Genomic DNA, 21,278 nt, shown 5'->3' with positions numbered 1-21,278 from the left:
CTGAGGTCACGTGCTTTCGTGATTCTTCAACCAAGCCTGTCTATTGTCTAAGCTTCTGCCTTTCTCCACACACTCGAACAGTTATTTACGAGCAACATATGATCCAGCAGGCTCAATATGTCTGACACAAAAGCCGCCGATTTGCTGCAGTTCGCTCAAGAATATGCTTCCAAAGATGTAGACCTCTATGAACTTCTCGGCATCGATGCCCTAACACCAAAGGAAGACATCCATCGCGCATGGCGCAAGCGATCTCTGAAATACCATCCCGACAAAGCAGGCGACAACTTCGATGCGGAAAAATGGCAGCTTTTCGAACGCGCCCGCGACATCCTATCCGAGCCAGGGGCGCGCGGCGCTTACGACGGCGCCATCAAGGCTGCCCTGCTACGAAAACAAGAGCGCGAGACCATGGACAAGCAGCGCAAGGCTTTCGTTGACGACCTCGAGGCGCGAGAGAATGCTTGGAAGGTACAGAGAGAGGAAAAGGAGCAGCGGGAGAAGCAAGAGATCGAGAAGGAGAGGTCACGATTGGTTGAACAGAGACGCATGCGCGAGGAGGAGGAAAGGCGCCAAGCCGCTGCTGCGCAAGAAGTCGAAGACCTTGCGGAAGCACGCCGACGACTGAAGGAGAAGAAAGAGAAGAAGAAACAGGACGAGGCGAGAGAGAAGTTTCTGCGCAAGTCACGAAGGGCCGCGGAGGCTGCAGACGGCAAGCCTGCATCTGGACCGATCAATGGTGTCATGGATGTACCAGGCGATTTCCCGGTTGACTTCGGTACTGAACAAAAGTTTTACTGGGAGCTTGTTTGCGACAAACTCCGCGCGGTTCAGGCAGTCAGGAATTTACGGCAGAAAGAAGCGACCCCTGAAGAGTACCAACAAGCGGAGCAAGGTCTACTGGATGCCAAAACGAGGATACACCAGGCTGAGGTTCGATTTGCGGAGCATACATCTGTTTCGTAACTGGGAAAGTCTTTTAGAGAAAGGACACGGAATAAGGTTGGTAGCTATGTCTATACACAAGGGGTGTTTTATCTCGCGCTAATACATGCCCCTAGAATCACGATTCTGCGTCGAGCCGCAATATTTTGACAGCGTTCATCCCCATAACGTTCTTGAAGTCCCCTGTATCCTGTCCTACTGCAAGAGCAACGGCCTCTGCGTTCAGGCTCACGCTCTCCCATTCCCCCTGTTCATCAGTCGTAAGTGGTGGAAAGAAGGGGTGATCTGTGCCAAACATAAGCCTATCAGCACCGCTAGCTTGGACAGCCGCCTTGAGCCCAACTTCTGAGTAAATAACAGCATCAAGATAAACCTGCTCCCTCAACACCTCCCACACTGTTCGGCGGTCCTTGGTTAGCTTGCCTTCACGAAGCAGCTGCCCGTCATGCGCGATGCAGCTTTCGATCCTGCCAGCGAGGAAAGGCAGGGTTCCACCACTGTGAGCGAGGATCATGCGCAGTTCTGGGACTTTGTCGAAAACACCAGCCAAGTACATCCTGGCGACGGCGATTGTTGTCTCCATAGGGAAACCGAGGGCCAAGGGAAGCACATGGCCGTATTCGGCGCTCGCTCGAGGTCCCCAGACATCATTCGGGAGACCGTAGTGAGGATGTAGGAAAACAGTTAGTCCTGTTGTTGCGAGAGCCTCGAAGATGGGGAGAAGATCAGGGTCGTCTAGGCCCTTCCCGAGCCCTGAAGTGCCCAGGATGACCCCACGGCAGTATCTGAGGATCCGAAGATGCTCTATAGAGGCCAGCACAGTCTCGAGAGCTGCTGTCAAAGGAAGTGTTCCGAAGAAAAAGAGTCTTCCAGGGTTGTCGCTGCACATGCGCGAGAATTCTTCATTGACGGACTGCGCGATTGCGCCGGACTCTGAAGGGCTTAGAAAGTCTAGCCACGGGTTCGCTAGGGATATGACAGATATATCAATCTTGTGCGTATCCATGAAGTGCAACTTTTGCGCAAGTGATGCATAGTGCGACGTTAGAGGCCGTCCGGGTGGTTTTGCCTCAGGGTTTTGTGTCGCTTCTTCCAATGCTTTGACCTCAGCCTCCAGAAGGATGAGTCTTGGATCAGGTGCTTGAGAAAACTTGCGGACGAGGGGGATTTTGGAACGCGATTCCAGGATTCGGATATATGAGGGAGGGTACATGTGTGTGTGTATGTCTACCACGAGGGAGGAAGAGGACGACATGGTCTTTCGGCTTCTGAGAAGAGGCAATGGTAGAAGTGTGAGATTGGAAATTGCACAAAGCTCCGAGTGAGTAAAGAAGCAAACTAGAATGTCTGGACGAGGCACAGCCAGCACACACTCACTATCAGCTCTTGCGGGCCAAGCCGCAGCAACGTTGCAGATCAACAAATCGGTTTACCCAAGTTGAGAGACACGCATAAGATGCTACTGGGGAGCGATTGAGATTGATACCAACCCCGCATGGCTGTTATCACTATAACCTTGCGATGTCCTATCACCTGCTTATCAGTAACCGTTGAGGGGTCAGGCGTTGGCCGCCGGTAAGCCTCTTTTGTTTCTAATTGCCAACTCGAGGAATGTGCCGTCGCGCTTATCGGCCTGTATTAGAGGTGTTGTGCCTATGTATATGTAGCTAGCAGATGCCGGCAAACTTAAAGACATCCCCCACGACTCTTTTTCTTTGCAACCTGTTTTGAAATACTGCAATTCCTTTCTATCCGTTTTTCTTCTCGACTATATTATATTCCCTCTACGAGTGCTATTGCCATGGCCTCAGGTTTAGCTGTGAGCAAGGAGGGTCTATCAATTCCCGTCAGTAATCCAATGCCCAGCAGACTGCAACTCTTACCAACTAAGCCTCTCCTGTTTCAAGCTCATTGACTTCTCGCGCTTCCTCAGCGGAACTCCCGTAGAGCGTAATGAAACAGCCAATGCCATTCTTGACGGTTTCAAAACAGCTGGATTCATCTATCTCAAAAACCATCCCATCCTTCCCAAAGACTTACAGCATGCATTTAATCTATCAGCCCGCTTCTTCAATGAGCCCCTGGAGAAGAAGATGGAGGTAGTCTGGACAACTCCAGAGGCAAACCGAGGCTATTCAGCCCCTGGGCGCGAGAAAGTCAGTCAGCTCAAGGATATCCAGGAGGTTGAGAAAGTGCGTGCTGCTTTGCCGGACTTGAAAGAGAGTCTTGAGATTGGCCGTGAAGATGAGCCCGGATATCCGAATAGATGGCTTGAAGAAACCGGCGACCTTGTTGGGTTTCGAAAGGACATGCTTGGATTCTTTGAGCAGTGCCGCCAACTGCACGTGGAGGTCATGAAGGCCATTGCTGTTGGAATGGGGCTCGATGATAGATTCTTTGACTCTTTTGTCGACGTCGGAGACAATACGCTGCGGCTATTGCATTATCCAGCCGTTCAGTCCAATATCTTCAAAACGAATCCAGGCACAGTTCGAGCTGGTGCACATAGCGTAAGTTCTCCTGATCATACGAGTTTCGCCCTAACCCCAGAACAGGACTATGGATCCATCACTCTTCTCTTCCAAGATGCTCGAGGGGGACTCCAAGTCAAGAGTCCAACAGGACAATTTGTCGATGCGACACCAATCGAAGGCACAGTCGTCGTTAATGCCGGCGACTTGCTTGCGAGATGGAGCAACGATACCATCAAGAGCACTATTCATAGAGTTGTTGAGCCACCGCAGAAGCAAGCTGAATCTTACCCACCTCGCTACAGCATTGCGTGAGTATAGTAGTGTTTTACCTGTGGCGTTGTCAGACTAACTTGGTGGCAGATACTTTTGTAACCCCAACTTCAGAAGCTATATTGAGGCGATTCCGGGGACGTTCGGTACGGAGAAAGATAAGAAGTATGAAGGTATCAATAGTGGTGACTACTTGGTCCAGAGACTGACTGCGACGTATTGAGAGTCGACTCTGTTGAGAACATCATGGTCAGCACGCACAGACCTCGCTCTTAGAGTACCTCTGCATTCAAATGGCGTAGTATTAGTACGAGACAAGCCAAAGTATGATTCAAGAAGGAATTTCTTACCCTAGAGCAACGAGGTGAAGTATTGTGATAATGTTGTCTCATAGAGAGTAGAGTGTAGATATTCGTTAGCATGTGAATCTGGATTGCAGTGGGTTAGGCAACTCGCTATCCCCACCAAAAACATTGAACACCGAGGCGCTAAGCCTGATAAGGAATTTCGAGGTTTCTTTATTAAATGGCATCCTCAACATCTGTTTTCCATCGTGAACACTCACGCTAACACAAGGCTCCAACTTTGCCTTTAACTCGCAGTCACTCATTCGATCCAGCTGTAGTCTACTGCTCGACTTTGAAGTTCCCGACTCCCATATCTCAGCAGCAATGGCCTCCAATACTGCGGCCGCAAAAGCGACCCCTGAAACAGGCTTCAGCAGCAAACAAGGCCTATCTGATCTTCTACAACTTCATCTCAGCTGTGCTATGGTCCGTTGTGCTCGGGCCGCACCGCCATGCTTGTCAGTGCCTATGGACCTGAGTACGTCTATCCCAATACTGGCCCAATATACAAAATGGACACAGACTTTGGCTGGGTTGGAGGTGCTGCATTCGCTGCTCGGTATGATTCTCCTGCTCCTTGACATTGTGGTATATATTAACATAAAATGCCCCCCCACAGGCGTCGTTCGCGCTCCCCTTATGACCACTCTTATGCAGGTCGCCTCACGTTTCCTGCTCGTCTGGGCCATCGTCGACGTCTTCCCCTTCCTGGCCCTCTCGCCCTTTTATTCGTCCATGCTCATCGCTTGGTCCGTCACCGAGATAATCCGCTATTCCTTCTTCGCTCTCTCGCTGTCCGGCTACCAGCCCAAGTTTCTTACTTGGTTGCGTTACAACACTTTCTTTGTGCTCTACCCCATTGGAATCTTCAGCGAGTGCACCCTCATCTGGTTCGCTACCGAGCCTGCGGGCCACATTAACGAACTCTATAAGTGGGCACTTTACGCCATCTTGGCTATCTATGTTCCTGGTAAGCTAAAAGAGACTGAGTGTGTGACTGTAACCCTAACTTTGCATAGGATCTTATGTCTTGTATACATATATGATGAGCCAGAGGCGCAAGGTCATGCGAAATCTGAAAGCTCAGGGTCAGAAGGCTCAATAAAAGGAATCTAGACGGTATAGAAAAGAAGAGAGAAGAATGTCATTGAATAGCATACAGCTGGAAGACTTTGGGGAACCAAGAACTATCTCGATGTGATTCATGTATTTGTATAGTATAGGGGTAGATCTATCTAATTAGGGAAACAGAAATCCAGCAGGTTAAACAGTCTTTTCGACGTCTGGAGTCTCGGGCGAAAGACCATCCTCAGTCAATGGTGCTTCTTGCAACAGGAGTGGTTCTTCAGCACTCGTCTCATACCAGCCGTTCTGTAACCACCCACGAATCACTTCAGTGGCATCCTGTGCCAATTTGTTGTACCCGGGGTTTTCTCTCGGCGTAAACATATCTGGAAACAGTCTCAGTATAACGATTCACCCTCGAGCGGCTTAACTTACTCATATGTGCTCCAGCCTCATCCGTTGCCTTGTTGTTGATGGCTTCCATCCACACCCCTCCGGGCTGCTTTTTGGGAAGGTTGCAGAATGTCCTGTCCTGTCCCAGTACGGTACCAACGACGTTAATCTGTTTCGACGGCGCTGCTTTACCAAGACGAGTGTATAAGTTGGCGAAACCCACGTCTAACTCTTCTCGCAACTGAAGAAGACACGCCACTCGTTTGCGCAGTTCTTCTCCTCTAGCAAGGCATCCCACGAATTCGAGATGCGACGACGCCCAAGACCAACCTTCACCCAGTTGGTCGCGTTTCATCCATGCTGCAGCACCTCCAGCTGCTACCGCTCCAGCTGCGCCAGCGTACATGGCCATTTTGCCCCATTTTTGCCATGAATTGCCACCAGATGCGGAGGGAGCTGGCAGCGCTCCAGCTATCTTCGGGGGAGCGGGCGATGTTGAAGGGGAGCCTGCTGTTTTGGCGCCCCAGAGTGATGCTCCGAGGCCGCTCAGCTGCGATATTGCACCTACAGCCTGCGCAGCGTTTTGGTACTGATCCTCTGCACCGTGAGCTACCACGCCAGGAGATATGCCAAGATAAGGAGTATCAAAGGCGAGAACACCTTGGATGTAGGGAAACATGAGGGAATTGAAAGTTGGTTTCTCAGACTTTTGAATGCCGTCTTCTGTGTAGATAGGCTTCTCAGAAGCTAAGCCGATGAGCATCTCGGCCGCCACGATGCCACCCATGGAATGGCCGACGAGGATGGTTCGCACTGAAGGTTCTATCGTTGGCGACGGTGTGCCAGCTGCGACCTCCATGTCGATGACCTTGTCCTGAAGCCTATAGCGATCACTTTTAGCTAATGCCCTTGGAACAGCAGCAGTCCAGCAAGGAATACTCACCAGTCGCGGAAGCGACTCACACAACTGCCCAAATCTCCACGAGTCTCATATTTGGGATAAACAACCACTTCAACATTAACCTTTGGCAAAGCTTCCCCTACCAAATCGCGCAGGTCCTTGGTGAATTGATAATCAACGCCGAACGTGTCCTCGCCGCCCTTAAGAAAATTAGTATTATGGCTAAGACTGACTATGACGACACACGAGGCAGAGAGTGGTAGAGGCACAGTATGGGCGTATATACCTTGAAACCATGAATAAAACAAAGAAGCAGAGTCTTCTTCATCATGAAGTTTTGTCCATCAATATCGATCTAACGGAAAGCAGACGTCGACGAAGGTCCAGCTAAGACTGTCTGCGTGTCGGAGGTGTGGCGAATGAGGACAAGTCTAAGTTTATTGCAGAGAGCTGAGCTGGCTGGGTTGAGGAAGCATCAGATTCAAGACACCTGACCTGTACTGTACTATCAAACTCAGAATGTTATCGCGTCAAATATTCACTACCGCTGTCACCGTTATAGACAGATAGATGAATAAAAGTTACTGCATGTAAGGCTTCTAATTAAAATACATCCTACTATTTATCTAAACACGCAGTGCAAGTTTCGCCATCCCCTTGCAGGTTTGACGCGCTCCAGAGTCGTCCATTGGGAGGTCCATGAAACGACTTCCGTCAGTGCGTCTGTGTATTGGTATTTGATCCTCAATTCCCTTCGCTTTCTCTTTCCTTGATCGCATGTTGTTTATTGACACCTGTCCTGCCGAACGCCATTGCATATATCATCAAACAATCGCCGCTTTGGGCGATACAACTTTACAGGCTATTTTGCGGCCCCATCTCATCGATCAACAGTGCTCCCCTCGGCAGCCGCATTTTTCATTCCTCGTCGCTTTGAGCAGCCGTGCTACCGCCGTTTGCTTCTTTCGAGCCACTAGAAATCAATTTGATGCGGGTGCCGCTGGGCTGCGGAGTGCCGCCACCTCCAGAGGGCGCCACTGAACTGTCCTTGCCCCCTTCTTCAAGTTCTTGTAGTTCAGGATGCGCCGCCAGTTCCTCTTGGTACTTGGAGTTAAAGAATTCCTATATCACGTTAGCGACAAATCAGACAAACAACCATGGACAATGTATGCTTACGTTCATGACCTTAGCATCCTGATACAGAATGCTTCCATCCTCGTTATAAGTTTGACAGTTGCGGATCATCAATTCGATATCCTTTCGCAGTCCACTTAATGATGTGTATTCCTCTTTTTTGATCCGAGTCTGTATCTGGTTCATGCAGATAGGATTCTGAATGATGAGATAGTAGTCGGCGTAGTCGCGCTTGGGAGGCAGCTTGACGAAGGGTCCGATGATGAGACGCTTGCCAGGATCCGACTCGTCATCCTCAGGGGGTTCAATGTCGTCCACCTCCAAAGTCATCAGAGCATCGTACAAGTTACGGAGACTCTTTTGTAAGACTTCCCGCTGATGTGGCGGAAGCCGTGACTCCAGACTGACTTTGCTGGGGCGCCCTTGTGGCCCACGTCGCTTTTTGGGAGGAGGCTCATCATTACCGTCCTCGGCCTTGCGCTTCTCGTTCTTGCTGCCCGGTTTACGACCTCGTTTCTTGGGAGTTTCAATCTCCTCAGTGCTTGCTCTGCTACCTGATGGCGATTCATCCACCGAGTTGGAGATTCCAGACTTCTTGAGCCTGTTGTTCTCCCGCCTGTCCTTTCGGGCTTGCTTGCGAGCCGCAGCTGCCTCTGGAGAGTCATCATCGTCATCCACAGCCATAAGCCATTGCTCTTCAGTGAGACCATCATCGTATTTGACCTTGGTACGTTCACGCGCGCCACGACCCAATACAACATCCTCCGTTTCATCCGAAATAGGATTGCCCTCATTCAAATAGATATCTGGCAATTCATCCTCACCCATAAGTCGAGGTTTGCTGCCTGGTCCATTGCCGTAGGGCGAATTTCTCTGCCTCTCCTCGTCAATCTTCTGGAACACCGCTATCTCATCATCACTGCGTGCAAAGGAGCATGTTAAGTTCTTCATCCTCCATCTCATCTTGCTCACCGGATTCCGCCATATCAGCAGTCTCCAATAGTGTTCGAAGCATAGCGTCACGGTCGGTCTCAGATGACTTGTTGTCGAAACGACCGGCCTGAATAACCTTGCCATCCATATCCAGTTTGAATCTTGCTCGCTCGAGAATCTTCTCTTCTACCGAATTGGAGCTGATAAGTCGGAGAATTCGGACCTCATTCTTCTGGCCGATACGATGAGCACGATCCTGGGCCTGCAGATCCTGATGAGGGTTCCAATCGGAATCGTAGATAATAACGGTATCAGCGGTCTGCAAGTTGAGACCAAGACCACCTGCACGGGTGGATAGCAAGAACATGAAGTATTTCGAGTCAGGGGCATTGAACTCTCGAAGCAAGTCGGAGCGCTCGTCGGATTTGGTCGTACCATCCAATCGGAGATACTCAAATCGCTTGTAACGCAAATAATCTTCCATGATATCCATGATCGCAGTCATCTGGAAGAACATCAAGACTCGATGGCCAGTTGCTTGATACTTAGGCAGAATTCTGTCAAGCAATTCAAACTTTCCTGCTGTTCTCCATAAGAGATCATTGCTGATACTCAGAGGATTCATGACATTTTCCACAACATCGAACACGAACGGGTGGTTGCATAGCTTCCGGAGCTGCATAATCATATTGCTCAATCCGCGAGCACCAGTCTTTCCGCCCTTGCCATCACTAACGACAAGTCTGTTGTGGGTGACCATCTGTTTGTACAACTTGGACTGAAGGGCAGAGAACTTGCACTTGATGACCTTCTCTGTCTTGTCGGGAAGGTCCTTTTCGACATCCTTTTTCAAACGACGGAGAAGGAAGGGTCGCAGGACCTTGTGAAGACGCCTGATAACAAGAATTTGCTCTTCTTCGGTGAGTTCCATTTTGTCCTGGCCGCCAGTGTTCGCGAAGGGGGTATTGAACCACTCATCAAAAGTCGTTGCAGATTTGAAAATGTTCGGCAGAACAAAATTAAGCATTGCCCAGAGTTCAGAGAGATTGTTTTGTAGAGGTGTACCGGTGAGAATGAGTCGAAAACGGGTGTGGTAGTATTGCTGAATGGTAAAGCTCAATTTGGAGTTTGAGTTCTTCATTCGATGACCCTCATCAATAATCATGTGGAACCACTTAATCTTGCTTAGGATAGGGCGATCCTTGATGATGTACTCATATGTCGTGAGTAATACCTGGAACCCTCCTTGCCGAATCTTATCTTGCTGCTGTTTGCGAGCATTGGGAGGTCCCTTGTAGACAATACGGCTCACAGAAGGTGCCCATCTCTCGAATTCCAAGTTCCAGTTTGTAAGTGTACTCAGAGGCACGATGACAAGGTACGGTCCAGCCTGTTGTTTCCTCTCAATCAGATAAGTGATTAGACTGATAGTTTGAATGGTCTTTCCGAGACCCATTTCATCAGCCAAGATACCGTTCAGATTGTTGTTGTAGAGTGAGATCATCCATTGGAGACCCTTGACTTGATACTCCTTGAGCTTACCGCCCACAAGCATGTTGGCTTGCTCGGTAACCTCCTCACGAATACGATGTGCCACAGCATAGTAATCGATCTTCTTGCTGCTTTCGTCATCCTCATCGTAATCACTGGCATCATCCATCTGCGGATCATCCCCGTCACCATAGCGCTCGGCAGCCTGGCGTTGTTGTGCCTTGACTGATGACGCGAGTTGATGCAAGAAGCCATCAGTTTGCTTGAGCAAGTGCGTGATACGGGTATCCTTGGCCTGGTCAAGAAGCTTAAGGTAAGCCTCTTCATCGTTGGCCTTCAGAGCCTGGAGACGCTGTTTGGCCGTTCTCTCGATACGCTTCTGCTCCTCCTTTTCGATGTTAAAGTGTTGCTGGTACATGAGACGAGAGAGCTTGTGCGACTTGGTACGCTGTGAAGAAGCAGACTCTTGAATTTCTTGGCGGTGGGTGTAGATAGCTCGAAGGAAATCGGTATGCTTCTTCTTCTCTCGGTTTTCGCGGGCATCGCGTTGCTGCTTCTCGAGTTTTTCGGTGATACGAGCCTCACGGACGTTCTGCTTCTTCATTCGGCGGAAACCGGATCGATTTGTGGTCATGGCGAGGTTGTCATAATGCATCATTTGACGGCCGATCTTATCCCGAAGAGCCCGTTGCTTGGCGTAGAGAGCTATGCTTTTCATCTCAATTATTGCTTTTCGCTTGAGAGAGTCGTCGGCCTCTAGTGTCTCCTTGGAAGAGTCCCAGTGAGCCAAATCACCAGGCAGGTTCTTCAACTCGGCATATCGCTGTCTCATCCTGTTCGAGACAACAACTTCTCGCTCGTATCGCAAATGATCAAAATCAATACCAGTGGGGAATACACCAGGAATGAACCAGCGATTCTTCCGTTGGGAATGATCAAAGTACTTAATTTCGGGGCGAATCATGCTGGTGCCATAGGGGGACTTTACTGTCTTGAATGTATGCGCCTTGGGAATCTCTGAGCCCTCATCTTCTGTCGCGGCTCCAGGTCCGTTCTGCCCTTCTTTACTGGCTTCGGAATCTGCCTGGTTCGATTTAGTCGCTTGGGTCACCTGTGCAGCATCGGCGACGGCGGCCTGTCTGCGATGGCGCTGGTTGAATATGGCCTGCTGCAGCTGCAGAGAGACTCCGGCATTTTTCCCCAACAATTTGAAAGCATGGATCTGCTGTCGAAGTAGGCCGAGCTGTTGCTGCGTGAAATGGTTTGAAGATGGGGCAGTCGATGGAGACGTTCCAGTGGATACAGGAGTAGAAGTCGTTTGGTTTGGCATTGCGGAGGCACCGAGCGGATTAGAAGGGGGTTGAGTCGATTGGGGCGAGCCTTGCTGCATAGGGCGTCCAGACATAACACCGTTAGCAGGCGTACCATTTGTTGCATTCTGCATCTGTTGCTTTTGTTGCTGCTGCAGGAATTGCTGCTGGTTACGTCGCATGTTGTGTTGCTGTTGGAAACTCATCAAGAACTGTGAAGCCTTGATGTATTCAGGGTCCGACGGTGGCACGCCTTGTTCCTTCATCTGCTTAAGTTTCTATATGACGTATCAGCATTCATAGTCCTAAGCAATAAATAGTATTGAAAGAAAAAAAAAGTCCATGATAAGAGCATACCCTGAAAACTTCTTCTGCCTGTTGTTTGGTCGCGCCAGCAGGCATTGGCGCGCCTGGGTGCTGAACAGCATGTGGCGCATGCACCGACGCCATAATGAATGAAGTCTGCGGCGCGTTGACTTCTTGATAGTCAAATCGGTTAATTAGTTGTGAAGATGCAGCTACCTATATGGCATGTCGCGCAAGATGGGACGTGCCTCGGCGTCGCGAAAACGAATGCTTGACGCAGAAATTAATTAACGGACAATGAACGCGTCAGAATCGAAGCAAAAAGGACAATGTTCAAGAAAACGTTGGAAGGAGTCGTCAAGAAATTGGCGACACGTCGGAGATGGCGCGTGGGATAGCCTTGGCGTGGAGCAACCTTCAAGTTTGGAACGCGGCGGTTGCAGTGAGGTTGCTAGAGGCACGGGAATGGACACTCGATGTTCCAAAGAAGGTCGAATACTGAAGGGAAAGTGTGCGATGTGGCGACAAGGCGCGTATTGAATCGGTACCGGGGGCCGGGGCGGCGTGAAAATCGCGTGCAACACGGATCCGGTGGTTTCTCTCGATGAGAGCCGATGGTTTGAAAGGGCCCTGGCGATTTTTTGGATGCGCGCGCTCGCCGGTTGATGATGGGGAGTGGTGAAGGCACAACTGAACAAGATGCAGCGTGATGGTTGGTGCGGTCTTGAGTCGACCAGCCAGAGTATTTTTCAGCACGGCCCCCCCTGTAAGAGGCGACCGCGACCAGGCAGTTTGCAAATGCGCCTGAGGCAGCCAAGAAAATGTATTAGGTAATTGAAAATCTATTCTGGATTGGCTGGCTTAAGATTACATGCACGTGATACCCGAAACCATACCTATGGGCTGCTCTAGTCCTTCCGAAACCTGAGGCCGGAGAAGGAAAGACACATCTTCAGTGAAAAGAAATAACCAGCAGAGCCTTAGACAGTAATTCTCGGCTCAGTAAAAAGGCGTTAAAAGCGCCAAATTCTAAGGTTGCAATTACCTGAGTGGTTATGCTGTTACGGAATGATAGAGACGGTAATGTAACACGAGCTAGGGAGGCCTAAAGACGTCGTAGGCTCTTACTGGACTCTTGCATGTTCCAGACACAATCCTAAGCCCCCTACAACCTCCAGCATGTGTTAGTGGTCTCACCTCTTGAGCCTTTTCTTGTCGGGACCATCTTCCTCGTCGCTCAGCTCCGCGTATTGGGTTTGTGGTTGCGTCTTACTCCAGGCTTTGGTAAACATAGGGTCACTCTGGGCCTTGTCTGCGTATTTCAGTAGAGCTTCTCGCGGATCTTCGTGCAGCATGCGCGCAAGAGGAATATTCTCTGCGATGAGCTTCTCGTCCGGCTGGTTCTTCTGGAATGGTGTCTGTTGGGGAATGTGCGGGCGTCGAGGATCTTTAGAGCGGCCTGATACTGTAACTCCAGATGGCTTTGAGCTTCTTGTCGCACCTGGCACTACAATCGCATCACCAGATACGCCCACAGACTGGTCCATTGTTAATTCAGGATTGTCGTCAATATGTCGCTTCTTCGGTGCTCGTGACATGACGTCTACAGCGCCTCTACTCGACATCTGCGGGTTGTACAAGACATGAGTCTCGGCATTAGCTGAACCTGTAACGATCTGATTAATCTTCGGATGCCAATCCACTGTGATGAGTGGTGACCCAGGTGTTATTTCAGTGACATGTTCTGCGCGCAGATTGCCAGGATTCAGAATGTGGAGATGGCCGGTCGCGGAGCCCGTGATGATGCTTGTCGAGTTTGGCGCATACTTGATGTTGCTCGTAGGGAAATGGTCTGAGGTTGAGGTGTGTGCGGCTGTCACGAGAGGCTTCGTAAATTTGCGGGTGTCCCAGAGTTTTATCAGATCATCGCCTCCTCTTGTGACTACCATGCGACCGTCGGACGATATATCAATGCCACTGGTCCACGTTTGCGGTTTATGTGCGTCGCGTATTTCTCCTGCAGGTCGTGAGAAAGGACTATTGCCACTGTACATGACCAGCGAGCCATCCAAAGCTGCTGCGACAAGGACGTTGCTGCTTCCTTGGGGTGAAGATCCCCATGCAACAGCTGTCATCTTGGTTCGACCAGCAGAGCCAGCGGCTTTGGACTTGAACACAACGACATCTCTCTGCGTCCGTTTGTTGTTGATATCCCAAATTCTCAATGTGCTATCTGTACCCGCAGTTATGCACAAGTTCTTATCAGTGGGGTGCCAGGTTCCAGTCGTGATTTCGGATATGTGGCCCTTGGTGTTGTGCATGTCACGCAGGTACATGTCTCCCTTGACAAATTCTGTAATAATATCGCCGTCCCGGGACAGTATCTTCGCTTGGGGATGCGCTGACACACAAAGAAAGACACCTCCTGCGAGAGGGTTGAATTCTATACGGTGGATAGGGTGCGATTGAGAGTTAACGTCGGATGCCTTCGTTTCGTAGGGGTCGACGGAGCGGAAAGATCTCAGCGTGCTGGGAGTCATGGAAGCAAAATCATGCAACTTGACAGTACAGTCTGTGGAAGCAGTTGCTAAGCGTCCTCCTGCTGGATCTAGCGAGACTGTGGTGACAGCGCGATCGTGGGTTTTAAGAACAAGCTCGTGTGATACAGGGAATTCATCCTGGTCGGAATCGTCGCTGTTGTCGCTGTCGGAGTCATCACTAGAATCTTGCTTCTTCTTTCCACCACTGACTTCTGCGACTTTTCTGCGACTTCTTTCGATTTGGGCTGCGACATCGGCTTCTTTCGATTTCTTCCCAAACGATGTGGGCAAGAAAGCTCTCATAGGATCGTCTGCTGCCAGTTCGGAAACTTCGATCTCGAAATCATCGTCGGAACTCATAGCAAACAGCTTGGTTATCGGTCGCCAAATAGGAGGAAGAGGAAGAAAGAACGAGGTTACGTGGGGGTGAGGAGGTGGGAGTCATTTACGAATGAAGTAGTCAGGCAGTCGGGCGGTCTGGTCTGGTTGAACCTTGCCTGGGCGGCGCTGGTTGGGGTTGTCCACCGCCCCGGTTCTTTTACTTTAGTTCAGGATGAAGAATATCTAAATGAATTGAGACATCGTCTCACCCACTACTATTACGAAAGCCACCGTGCTCGTTGGTCCTGGCCAGTTTATTTGCGCAGTCTCTTTCATTTTTATTGTCGATGCATAGTTCTCATTCTATTCAAGACAAGTTACCAGTTGTAACTGAACTGTCATTGCTACTCGGTAGTATGTCACTATTGTGAAGTTTGGTATCATATCGGTTTTCATTTCACCGCCAGATGGAGTGTCAGGTACTCCATACGCATCCCTACGAAAGAAAGACATCAATTGTCTATTCTTGCTACGGAGTAGAATTGGCCAGAAATACTCGGTTTGCGGTAGCTTTTTCCACCCGGAAGCACTTCTGCTCCCTTATTGATTTGCATGCGCTTTTAATGAAAGGATCTTGGAGTTTCAGTCGCCATATGGTGCATTTTTGTTTTACCTAAACACTAGAGTTAATTCACGATATCGCTCTTTAAATGAAATCGCTGAATAGGTACGGATTAGAGCAAACATTCAACGAGGAGTATATTTCGTGTCTCCCATCATCTCAAACTTTGGTGATGAAAGCAATACATATTTATTGATTGGTTGCTTACCACGACCCACTTCTTGACCGAGAGCAGACCTGCACCTCACCTTGCTGAATTATCTCAACTTTACGCGACAAGAATAACAAGGCGCCAAGTTCCAACATCACAGTTGCCAGAATGCCTCCAGATTCTCTATTGGACGAAGATGAATCATACGTATCCTCGGAAGACTCAGACTTCGCTCTGGATGATTCGCCCGACCAGACTTCCGATCACTCTGACTTAGAAGATCACAGCGACAAAACAGCCAACAAACGAAGTCGCCCACAAGATGAAGCCGATGCAGGATATGACAACTCAGGTGATGAGGCGATCATAAAAAGGGGCGAAAAGCGTCGTAAGAAAACGCAAGCAAAAGGCGTGCGTGAACACGACGAGGGTGAGGGCGGTCTGATCAAGACTCGTAGACAGCGTGCCGCTGAGTATGTCTCTGATATCTGGATCCCTCGGTGCGTTTTACTGACAAGGAATATCAGGAAAGAAGAGCGTCAATATGCGACAAACAACGAGCCAGTCACTATCGATGTTGATGCGCTATGGGCGCAAATGATATCCAAACCACCAACTCCAGAAAGCAAGGACGACCGACCCAACGACGCGGATACAAGTACCAACTTCATTGACAAGCCTAACGACTCAGCTAAAAAAACATCGAATTCAACCATATCCGACCAGTCATCAACAATGATTCGCATCAAACGCACGTATAACTTTGCTGGTCGAATTCACATAGAGGAAAAGCTGGTTCCGCGTGACTCAGCCGAAGCAAAGCTTTATCTTGCCTCACAAGATCAAGAGGCGCCCAAGGATAGCCCTGAAAAGCGCGTTACCAGAAAGGCGTTCCGATCAGCTTTCGAGCCTCAGGTAGATCTTCTTCCCCATCGGGCAGATCTGAATCTTGGAATGGCCGCCCGGATCAAGGCTGGCAAAGAAGCACAAGCCAAGAAACTAAATGTTGTCGAGAAGAGTCGTATGGACTGGGCTGGTTACGTGGACAAGGAGGGCATAAAGGATGAGCTTGAGTTGGCTGGCAAGTCCAAAGATTCATACATGGCCCGAGAAGACTTCTTAGCAAAGAGCGAGGCGCTAAGAGAAGAGGACTCGAGAAGGGCAAGGCTCGCTGGAAAAGCTTGATCTACCTATCCTGTATTCTTGGCGTTTTGGCACGATACCATGGGACTTAGCATCACTTTCAATAGATTTCAGGCGTTAGAAGGTAGGCATATTGGCCTGCCATTGGACCAGGCATGCGTAATCAATATTGGGTACATCAAAAGGTCTCCCAAATCCTACTATCTTTTCTTGATTCTTACATATCACAAACCAAGTGTTTGTTTTGTTCGTAATATTTGCCATGATCATAAATTACTACGTGGGTAGGTAGGTATAGTACCTTACCACTTGATCACATAGTGGGGCAGCCTTGTTGTAGTGGGATGCGAGGCTGAAAACTACTAGGTACCAGCAGCCAAAATTTCCTTGCAACATCATAATCCGAGCCCGGCGCTTACCATTGCAGACCTTGAATCAAATCCGCCCGCAATGGCTATCTTAGGCAAGCGCAAGGCTGAGCCTGAGCCTCTAATATCCGAAGAAGATGCTGCAGCCATTTTCAGACGACATTTCGAGGCGGAATTTGCACCCCTGCCAGAGGCAGAAGCCGCTAAATCGAAATTCAAGAAAACGAAACATGAGGGAAACAGCAACGACATCGAGAGCGAGGAAGAGGAGGAGAACAACGACAGTAACGGGGACGACGGCGAATGGGCTGGCCTCTCCGATGAGGACTCTGTCACAGAAGAAGAAGAAAACCCAACAATACAGGTCGTAGACCATTCGAGCAAGCAACCGCCGAAACCAGCGGCAATGTCAAAACGAGAGCTCAAAGCTTTCATGGTATGTATTGCGTCGTATCGATCACTCCACAACATGGCACTAACAGGATATCCCCAGTCATCACGACCTCCTGAGCAAACAACACCCAAAACCGAGCAGCCTCTATCAGCGACTTCATCCTCCTCAAACACCCTCCCCGAAGACGCACCCTCCCTTCTAGCCCAAGACCTTGAACTCCGACGACTCCTTGCAGAATCACATCTTCTCGCGCCGACCATTTCAGCATCGGGTACCACCATTGCACCCAAGGCTTTTGCTACAGGCCGCACTCGTCAAAAGGCTACGGACTTGCGCGTCCAGGCTCTAGGATCCAAAGTGTCGATTCACAAGCAAGAAAAGATGCCCATGAACATGCGCAAGGGTATTGTTGCTGCGGCAGACGCACGAGAAGCAAAGCGCCGGAGAGAAGCTAAGGAGAATGGAGTGATCCTCGAACGAGAGACTGGTAAGAAGAAGGGGCGTAGAGATAGGGGAAGGGACGTTGCTGTCGACCGACCGGGAGTTGGTAGACTCAAGGGGGCAGAACTACGCTTGAGCGACAAGGATATCAAGAGCATAGAGGGTGGAAGAGATACATTTGGTAGAAGAAGCCGGCGTTAGCACGGTATTTGGAACCCACTTTCGTGCGCCCAGCAGGACATCGTCGTCACTTCGAGCGGCAGCCTTTGAAATGGCATGTAAAAAACAACAGTTTCTTCTTTTGATCTACCATACGTAACCATTCCTAGTCAGTAGTCTCCCCGGCATAATGCCTAGAAATACAGCCTTATTCAAGGAATAGGAACCATGTATATACAGATGCTTCCTCAGTCCACTTCAACTTAATACGTTCGTGATACTCTGAGCTACATGAGAATCTTCCCAGAAGCTACAAGAGTTTGAATCTATTGGGGCCATATTTTAAGCACATGTAAGCGCTTCCAAGTAAAAGAGAATTTAAAATATAAACAAAGGAAAGGTCAAGGACAGCGCGCGCATATAACCATTGCAAATTTCCACCAAATTTGAAGCCATAAATCCCTTAAAGTCATGATCTGAGCGCAACTAAAATGACAAATTCGTACGCAGGTTTGCCGTTACATCATACCGCTGGCGTTGATAGCAGCCGGTTGGCTCATTGTCATGGGCATGCTCAGAGTCTCGAGACTATTATATGATTGTGTGGGTGCCATACTTGAGGGTGGGGTTGAGCCATGGGCAGCAGCGTTCAGGGAGCCGGTCACATAGGCGCTATCAGAGTGTGGTGAGGCTTCTTCGAGTGAGCCAAGGTGGTCATCACCAGAGAAGTCCTCATCTTCCTCGCCTGACAGGTTCAAGGAACCATCTCCGCCATCTTCACGGCCATGGGTACGCTTGTGTCTAGTGTAGGGTATTAGTGATAACTCCGTTACATGATCAGGTGTGCAACATACTGCGCCAGGTTATCAGATCTTGAGAATGCTTTACTGCAGTGGGGACAGATGTAAGGTCTCTCTTGTGTATGTGTTCGCACATGTCTATACTTCAGTTTAGTTTTGGCACCTTACTATGAGGCACCGAACTTACCGCTTGAGATGTTCCAAACGCTTGAAAAGACGGCCACAGGTGGGAATGGGGCAAGAGTGTGACTTCTGAGGATATGGACCAACTTCCATGACGGTCGCGGAGCGAGCACGTCTGACAGCGCCGTTGGGAGCAGGAACAGAGCGGCGCTGATCATTGACATCACCAGAAAATTCCTCTCTAGCAAGGTGAGGAAACTCTTGCTGGTGCATGCCCATTGAGTGGGCAGCAGGGCTTCCTTCCACAGTCGACAGCGGGGTTCCATGCCTTGACATATTCTGGTGGTGTTGGGTGTTAACAGAAACCGTGGAGGTGCTGTAGGAGAGACCGGGAGGCGAGTTGTCTGCTGATTCATCACCTTCAGCTACGGGGCCAACTGAGGCAGAAATTGATCGGCGAAGCTCAGAAGGCCGGTGAGTGTGTGTGTGTGAGGCTGCTTGGGCAGTAGCAGCTGGGGTCGTAATTGCCGACATAGATTGAGGAATGGATGAACGCCGTCTTCTCTGCTTATATGTCGGTGAACCTTCGATCACAGAGTAGACGTTGTTTGTACCATAGGGACGAGAGAACTGAGGGCCCGCCAAGTTGGAAGGTGGCAGTTGAACCATGCCGTTAAGACCGTTCATGCTAGCCATATGGTCAGGAATGGCCGAGTACAAGCCTGTCTCCTCATTGGCGATATACGCGGGCTCAGCTGAGATACCCAAAGCCTGTTGAGGGGGCGTAATGGGTTCAAAGGATATTCCTCGGTTGCTGTAATCCTCGTACTGAGAGGAGACGAATGAAGGGGCTGGCGAATACTCGAGACCATAAGCAGGCATTGAAGCATGGCGCTGGTGCCCTTGAGTGATTGGGACACCATTGTGGTTGTACTGAACACGGGTGAAATCAGGTTCCCTCTTGACAGGGACGGCTTGGGCCATTGGGTGAGGCACCGCCATCGTGCCATAAGGTACCATTGCGTCCATCCCCTCCGCCAAAGGGGGCATGGACTGTGGCATCATTGTCGGGGGAGGAGGCATCGAGTCCATCGCACGCATAACTGGGGAGGTGGACTGGCTCTGAGAGAAAGCAGACTGCTGGGCGCTGAAAGAGGAGGAGTTGGCTTGCTGCGCCTTAGTCAGTTGCTCATAGAGCGACTGAGACGAGTCGTATTGAAAAGACAGAGCCGGTTCGCTGACAGCAACGGTGGTGGCTTCCTGGCCCATCTTCTCACGCTTAAGATCGCGTTCCAGCGCGTCAAGAAACAGACGGTCGTGTGGGACACTGTACCAGTAAAAGACCTTTTGCTTCTTTTGTGTTCGGATGCAGTTGTTCTTGTAGAGAAAGTCGAGGAAGGCGCTCTTTGGCTCCTCCAGAGAAGCGTCGGTTCCAGACTTGAGATTTCGCAAGTCGGAGAAGATGCCCTCCTCAAACTTCTTGGAGTTTTTGACAGGACGGCCAAAAGCCTGGAATCGGAACGACAGGCATCTCACGATATCTGTACCAGAAATGTGAAAAAGATTGTTCCTGCGGTCAAGTTAGTGGTCAAACTCGTGATTGACACCGTCAGTCTCATCTTACCAGAGAATGCAAGAGACATATTCGCCAGTTGGCAACAAGAATCGGCGAATGTACTGATCGGGCTGCCAGTCGACAGGGGCTGAGATGAGGAAGTACTTCACTAACAAGGTGTTAGAACACAAGAGGCAATTTTCTCACATCCAAGACTTACAGTTGTCAACTTGCTGCAGGGCAACTTGGGCATCATGAGGCAGAGCTTGCTGAGCCTCAGTACTCAACATGAAGGTTTCGGGCTTCTGAGGCGCCATTGTGGAGTGTTGCGGATACATTTTGCTGGGCTCTGAGAGTGTTGTCTATAGTGACGTGACCGTGGTTGGTCAGTCGAGTCGATGGCGCTCAACGGCCGGGAGTCGTTGCGAAGCGAACCGAAAAGTCTGGCAGATGGCAATCGAAACTTGTGGCGAGCAAGGGATGACGTTGCAATCAACAGTTTTAGCCAGGTTCAATGAGAATGAAATGGTCGAGGCGCAGCCTGGATCCGAGTATAAATAATGATGGGAATGATGCTTGTTGACCAAAATTCGAGACCAGCCCGGAATAATGGAATCGCTGCGCAATGCGATTCAAGACTCAGCAACCGCGTCAAGCGAATGTGACTGAGAGGCGTCTGGAGTGCAACCGTCAAGGCGTAGGCGATGGTGGGAGATCGAAGTCGAAGTCGAAGTTTCGCGCGAAACAAGAAATCGAACCAGATTAAAGCTATAAGCAAGCAACAACGGGGAAGCAAGAAGCGAAAAGATATCAACAGAGCCGTAGAGCAATGTTCATCAAAAGCGAGCAGTGGCTTCGTGAAGAAAAACGAAGGACAGCTGAAAGCGAAGCGGCGCGTTGAAGATGAACTTGAGACGTCGGGGGAGAAGGCGGCTTCTATTGAGTTGGAAAGAGAAACGAGTTTGAGGGCAACTCCGGAATGGGTCCGCGGAGTGTGGAGCTGGAGCGAGGGGAGAGGGGAGGAGGGAGGAGGGAGGAGTGCAAAATGAAGGGAAAACAAAACGACAAGAGGAAAAGATTCGGAAGGGAAAT

At 49.9% G+C, this 21,278-nt stretch overlaps 10 protein-coding genes across 12 annotated transcripts; 5 read left to right on the top strand and 5 right to left on the bottom strand.

The window, feature by feature from the left end:
- Nucleotides 1–68: 68 nt before the first annotated feature.
- FOXG_02112 (uncharacterized protein) lies at nucleotides 69–4,075 on the bottom strand. Of its 2 annotated transcripts, none has more exons than XM_018379401.1 (2): nucleotides 4,040–4,075; nucleotides 69–3,972 (listed from the first exon to the last, which is right to left on the bottom strand). In XM_018379401.1, the coding sequence occupies exon 2, from the start codon at nucleotides 2,198–2,200 to the stop codon at nucleotides 1,064–1,066; it is 1,137 nt and encodes a 378-aa protein (XP_018235437.1). In that variant the 5' UTR covers nucleotides 2,201–3,972; nucleotides 4,040–4,075; the 3' UTR covers nucleotides 69–1,063. The 2 variants fall into 2 exon arrangements, with proteins under 2 accessions (XP_018235437.1, XP_018235436.1); XM_018379400.1 differs by having other exon boundaries at nucleotides 69–2,779; nucleotides 2,829–4,072.
- On the top strand, nucleotides 118–966 carry FOXG_02111 (uncharacterized protein; the record flags this gene model as incomplete). The annotated part of the gene is made up of 1 exon (XM_018379399.1): nucleotides 118–966. The coding sequence occupies one exon, from the start codon at nucleotides 118–120 to the stop codon at nucleotides 964–966; it is 849 nt and encodes a 282-aa protein (XP_018235439.1).
- Nucleotides 2,747–3,912, top strand: FOXG_02110 (uncharacterized protein; the record flags this gene model as incomplete). The annotated part of the gene is made up of 4 exons (XM_018379398.1): nucleotides 2,747–2,791; nucleotides 2,853–3,455; nucleotides 3,501–3,727; nucleotides 3,780–3,912. The coding sequence occupies 4 exons, from the start codon at nucleotides 2,747–2,749 to the stop codon at nucleotides 3,910–3,912; spliced, it is 1,008 nt and encodes a 335-aa protein (XP_018235438.1).
- Nucleotides 4,076–4,201: 126 nt separating the features above from the next.
- Nucleotides 4,202–5,334, top strand: FOXG_02109 (3-hydroxy acyl-CoA dehydratase). The gene is made up of 3 exons (XM_018379397.1): nucleotides 4,202–4,595; nucleotides 4,656–5,006; nucleotides 5,056–5,334. Exons 1-3 carry the CDS (start codon nucleotides 4,361–4,363, stop codon nucleotides 5,139–5,141), a joined length of 672 nt encoding a protein of 223 aa, XP_018235435.1. The 5' UTR covers nucleotides 4,202–4,360; the 3' UTR covers nucleotides 5,142–5,334.
- On the bottom strand, nucleotides 5,003–6,825 carry FOXG_02108 (uncharacterized protein; the record flags this gene model as incomplete). Of its 2 annotated transcripts, XM_018379395.1 has the most annotated exons (4): nucleotides 6,682–6,825; nucleotides 6,438–6,595; nucleotides 5,537–6,375; nucleotides 5,003–5,487 (listed from the first exon to the last, which is right to left on the bottom strand). In XM_018379395.1, the coding sequence occupies exons 1-4, from the start codon at nucleotides 6,724–6,726 to the stop codon at nucleotides 5,300–5,302; spliced, it is 1,230 nt and encodes a 409-aa protein (XP_018235433.1). In that variant the 5' UTR covers nucleotides 6,727–6,825. The 2 variants fall into 2 exon arrangements, with proteins under 2 accessions (XP_018235433.1, XP_018235434.1); XM_018379396.1 differs by having other exon boundaries at nucleotides 5,430–6,375; nucleotides 6,682–6,822.
- A 488-nt stretch (nucleotides 6,826–7,313) lies between these two features.
- FOXG_02107 (uncharacterized protein) lies at nucleotides 7,314–11,713 on the bottom strand (the record flags this gene model as incomplete). The annotated part of the gene is made up of 4 exons (XM_018379394.1): nucleotides 7,314–7,517; nucleotides 7,572–8,434; nucleotides 8,502–11,541; nucleotides 11,621–11,713. 4 exons carry the CDS (start codon nucleotides 11,711–11,713, stop codon nucleotides 7,314–7,316), a joined length of 4,200 nt encoding a protein of 1,399 aa, XP_018235432.1.
- Nucleotides 11,714–12,762: 1,049 nt separating this feature from the next.
- FOXG_02106 (uncharacterized protein) lies at nucleotides 12,763–14,469 on the bottom strand (the record flags this gene model as incomplete). Its single annotated transcript, XM_018379393.1, has 1 exon — nucleotides 12,763–14,469. The coding sequence occupies one exon, from the start codon at nucleotides 14,467–14,469 to the stop codon at nucleotides 12,763–12,765; it is 1,707 nt and encodes a 568-aa protein (XP_018235431.1).
- Nucleotides 14,470–15,371: 902 nt separating this feature from the next.
- FOXG_02105 (SWR1-complex protein 5) lies at nucleotides 15,372–16,388 on the top strand (the record flags this gene model as incomplete). Its single annotated transcript, XM_018379392.1, has 2 exons — nucleotides 15,372–15,676; nucleotides 15,731–16,388. 2 exons carry the CDS (start codon nucleotides 15,372–15,374, stop codon nucleotides 16,386–16,388), a joined length of 963 nt encoding a protein of 320 aa, XP_018235430.1.
- Nucleotides 16,389–16,642: 254 nt separating this feature from the next.
- Nucleotides 16,643–17,988, top strand: FOXG_02104 (uncharacterized protein). The gene is made up of 2 exons (XM_018379391.1): nucleotides 16,643–17,150; nucleotides 17,208–17,988. The coding sequence occupies exons 1-2, from the start codon at nucleotides 16,797–16,799 to the stop codon at nucleotides 17,748–17,750; spliced, it is 897 nt and encodes a 298-aa protein (XP_018235429.1). The 5' UTR covers nucleotides 16,643–16,796; the 3' UTR covers nucleotides 17,751–17,988.
- Nucleotides 17,798–21,277, bottom strand: FOXG_02103 (transcription factor STE12). Its single transcript, XM_018379390.1, has 5 exons — nucleotides 20,407–21,277; nucleotides 20,256–20,355; nucleotides 18,696–20,201; nucleotides 18,563–18,646; nucleotides 17,798–18,509 (listed from the first exon to the last, which is right to left on the bottom strand). Exons 1-5 carry the CDS (start codon nucleotides 20,522–20,524, stop codon nucleotides 18,227–18,229), a joined length of 2,091 nt encoding a protein of 696 aa, XP_018235428.1. The 5' UTR covers nucleotides 20,525–21,277; the 3' UTR covers nucleotides 17,798–18,226.
- Nucleotide 21,278: the final 1 nt, after the last annotated feature.

This window comes from Fusarium oxysporum, chromosome 5 (genome assembly GCF_000149955.1).
Source record: "Fusarium oxysporum f. sp. lycopersici 4287 chromosome 5, whole genome shotgun sequence".
Classification (NCBI taxonomy): domain Eukaryota; kingdom Fungi; phylum Ascomycota; class Sordariomycetes; order Hypocreales; family Nectriaceae; genus Fusarium; species Fusarium oxysporum.
The sequence above is the reverse complement of the archived record's forward strand: the minus strand, read 5'-3'. Positions and strand labels throughout refer to the sequence as shown.

What these genes read in the sequence shown, in the direction of transcription:
- FOXG_02109 (XM_018379397.1), top strand. Translation starts at nt 4,361, where the DNA reads ATGGCCTCCAATACTGCGGCCGCAAAAGCGACCCCTGAAACAGGCTTC. An exon ending in GGTGCTGCATTCGCTGCTCG is followed by an intron (nt 4,596 to 4,655) that starts GTATGATTCTCC and finishes GCCCCCCCACAG; the next exon opens with GCGTCGTTCGCGCTCCCCTT. An exon ending in CTTGGCTATCTATGTTCCTG is followed by an intron (nt 5,007 to 5,055) that starts GTAAGCTAAAAG and finishes AACTTTGCATAG; the next exon opens with GATCTTATGTCTTGTATACA.
- FOXG_02112 (XM_018379401.1), bottom strand. Translation starts at nt 2,200, where the DNA reads ATGTCGTCCTCTTCCTCCCTCGTGGTAGACATACACACACACATGTAC.
- FOXG_02104 (XM_018379391.1), top strand. Translation starts at nt 16,797, where the DNA reads ATGGCTATCTTAGGCAAGCGCAAGGCTGAGCCTGAGCCTCTAATATCC. An exon ending in GAGAGCTCAAAGCTTTCATG is followed by an intron (nt 17,151 to 17,207) that starts GTATGTATTGCG and finishes GGATATCCCCAG; the next exon opens with TCATCACGACCTCCTGAGCA.
- FOXG_02103 (XM_018379390.1), bottom strand. Translation starts at nt 20,524, where the DNA reads ATGTATCCGCAACACTCCACAATGGCGCCTCAGAAGCCCGAAACCTTC. An exon ending in CCTGCAGCAAGTTGACAACT is followed by an intron (nt 20,356 to 20,406) that starts GTAAGTCTTGGA and finishes ACACCTTGTTAG; the next exon opens with TGAAGTACTTCCTCATCTCA. An exon ending in CGTTTGGAACATCTCAAGCG is followed by an intron (nt 18,647 to 18,695) that starts GTAAGTTCGGTG and finishes ACTGAAGTATAG; the next exon opens with ACATGTGCGAACACATACAC.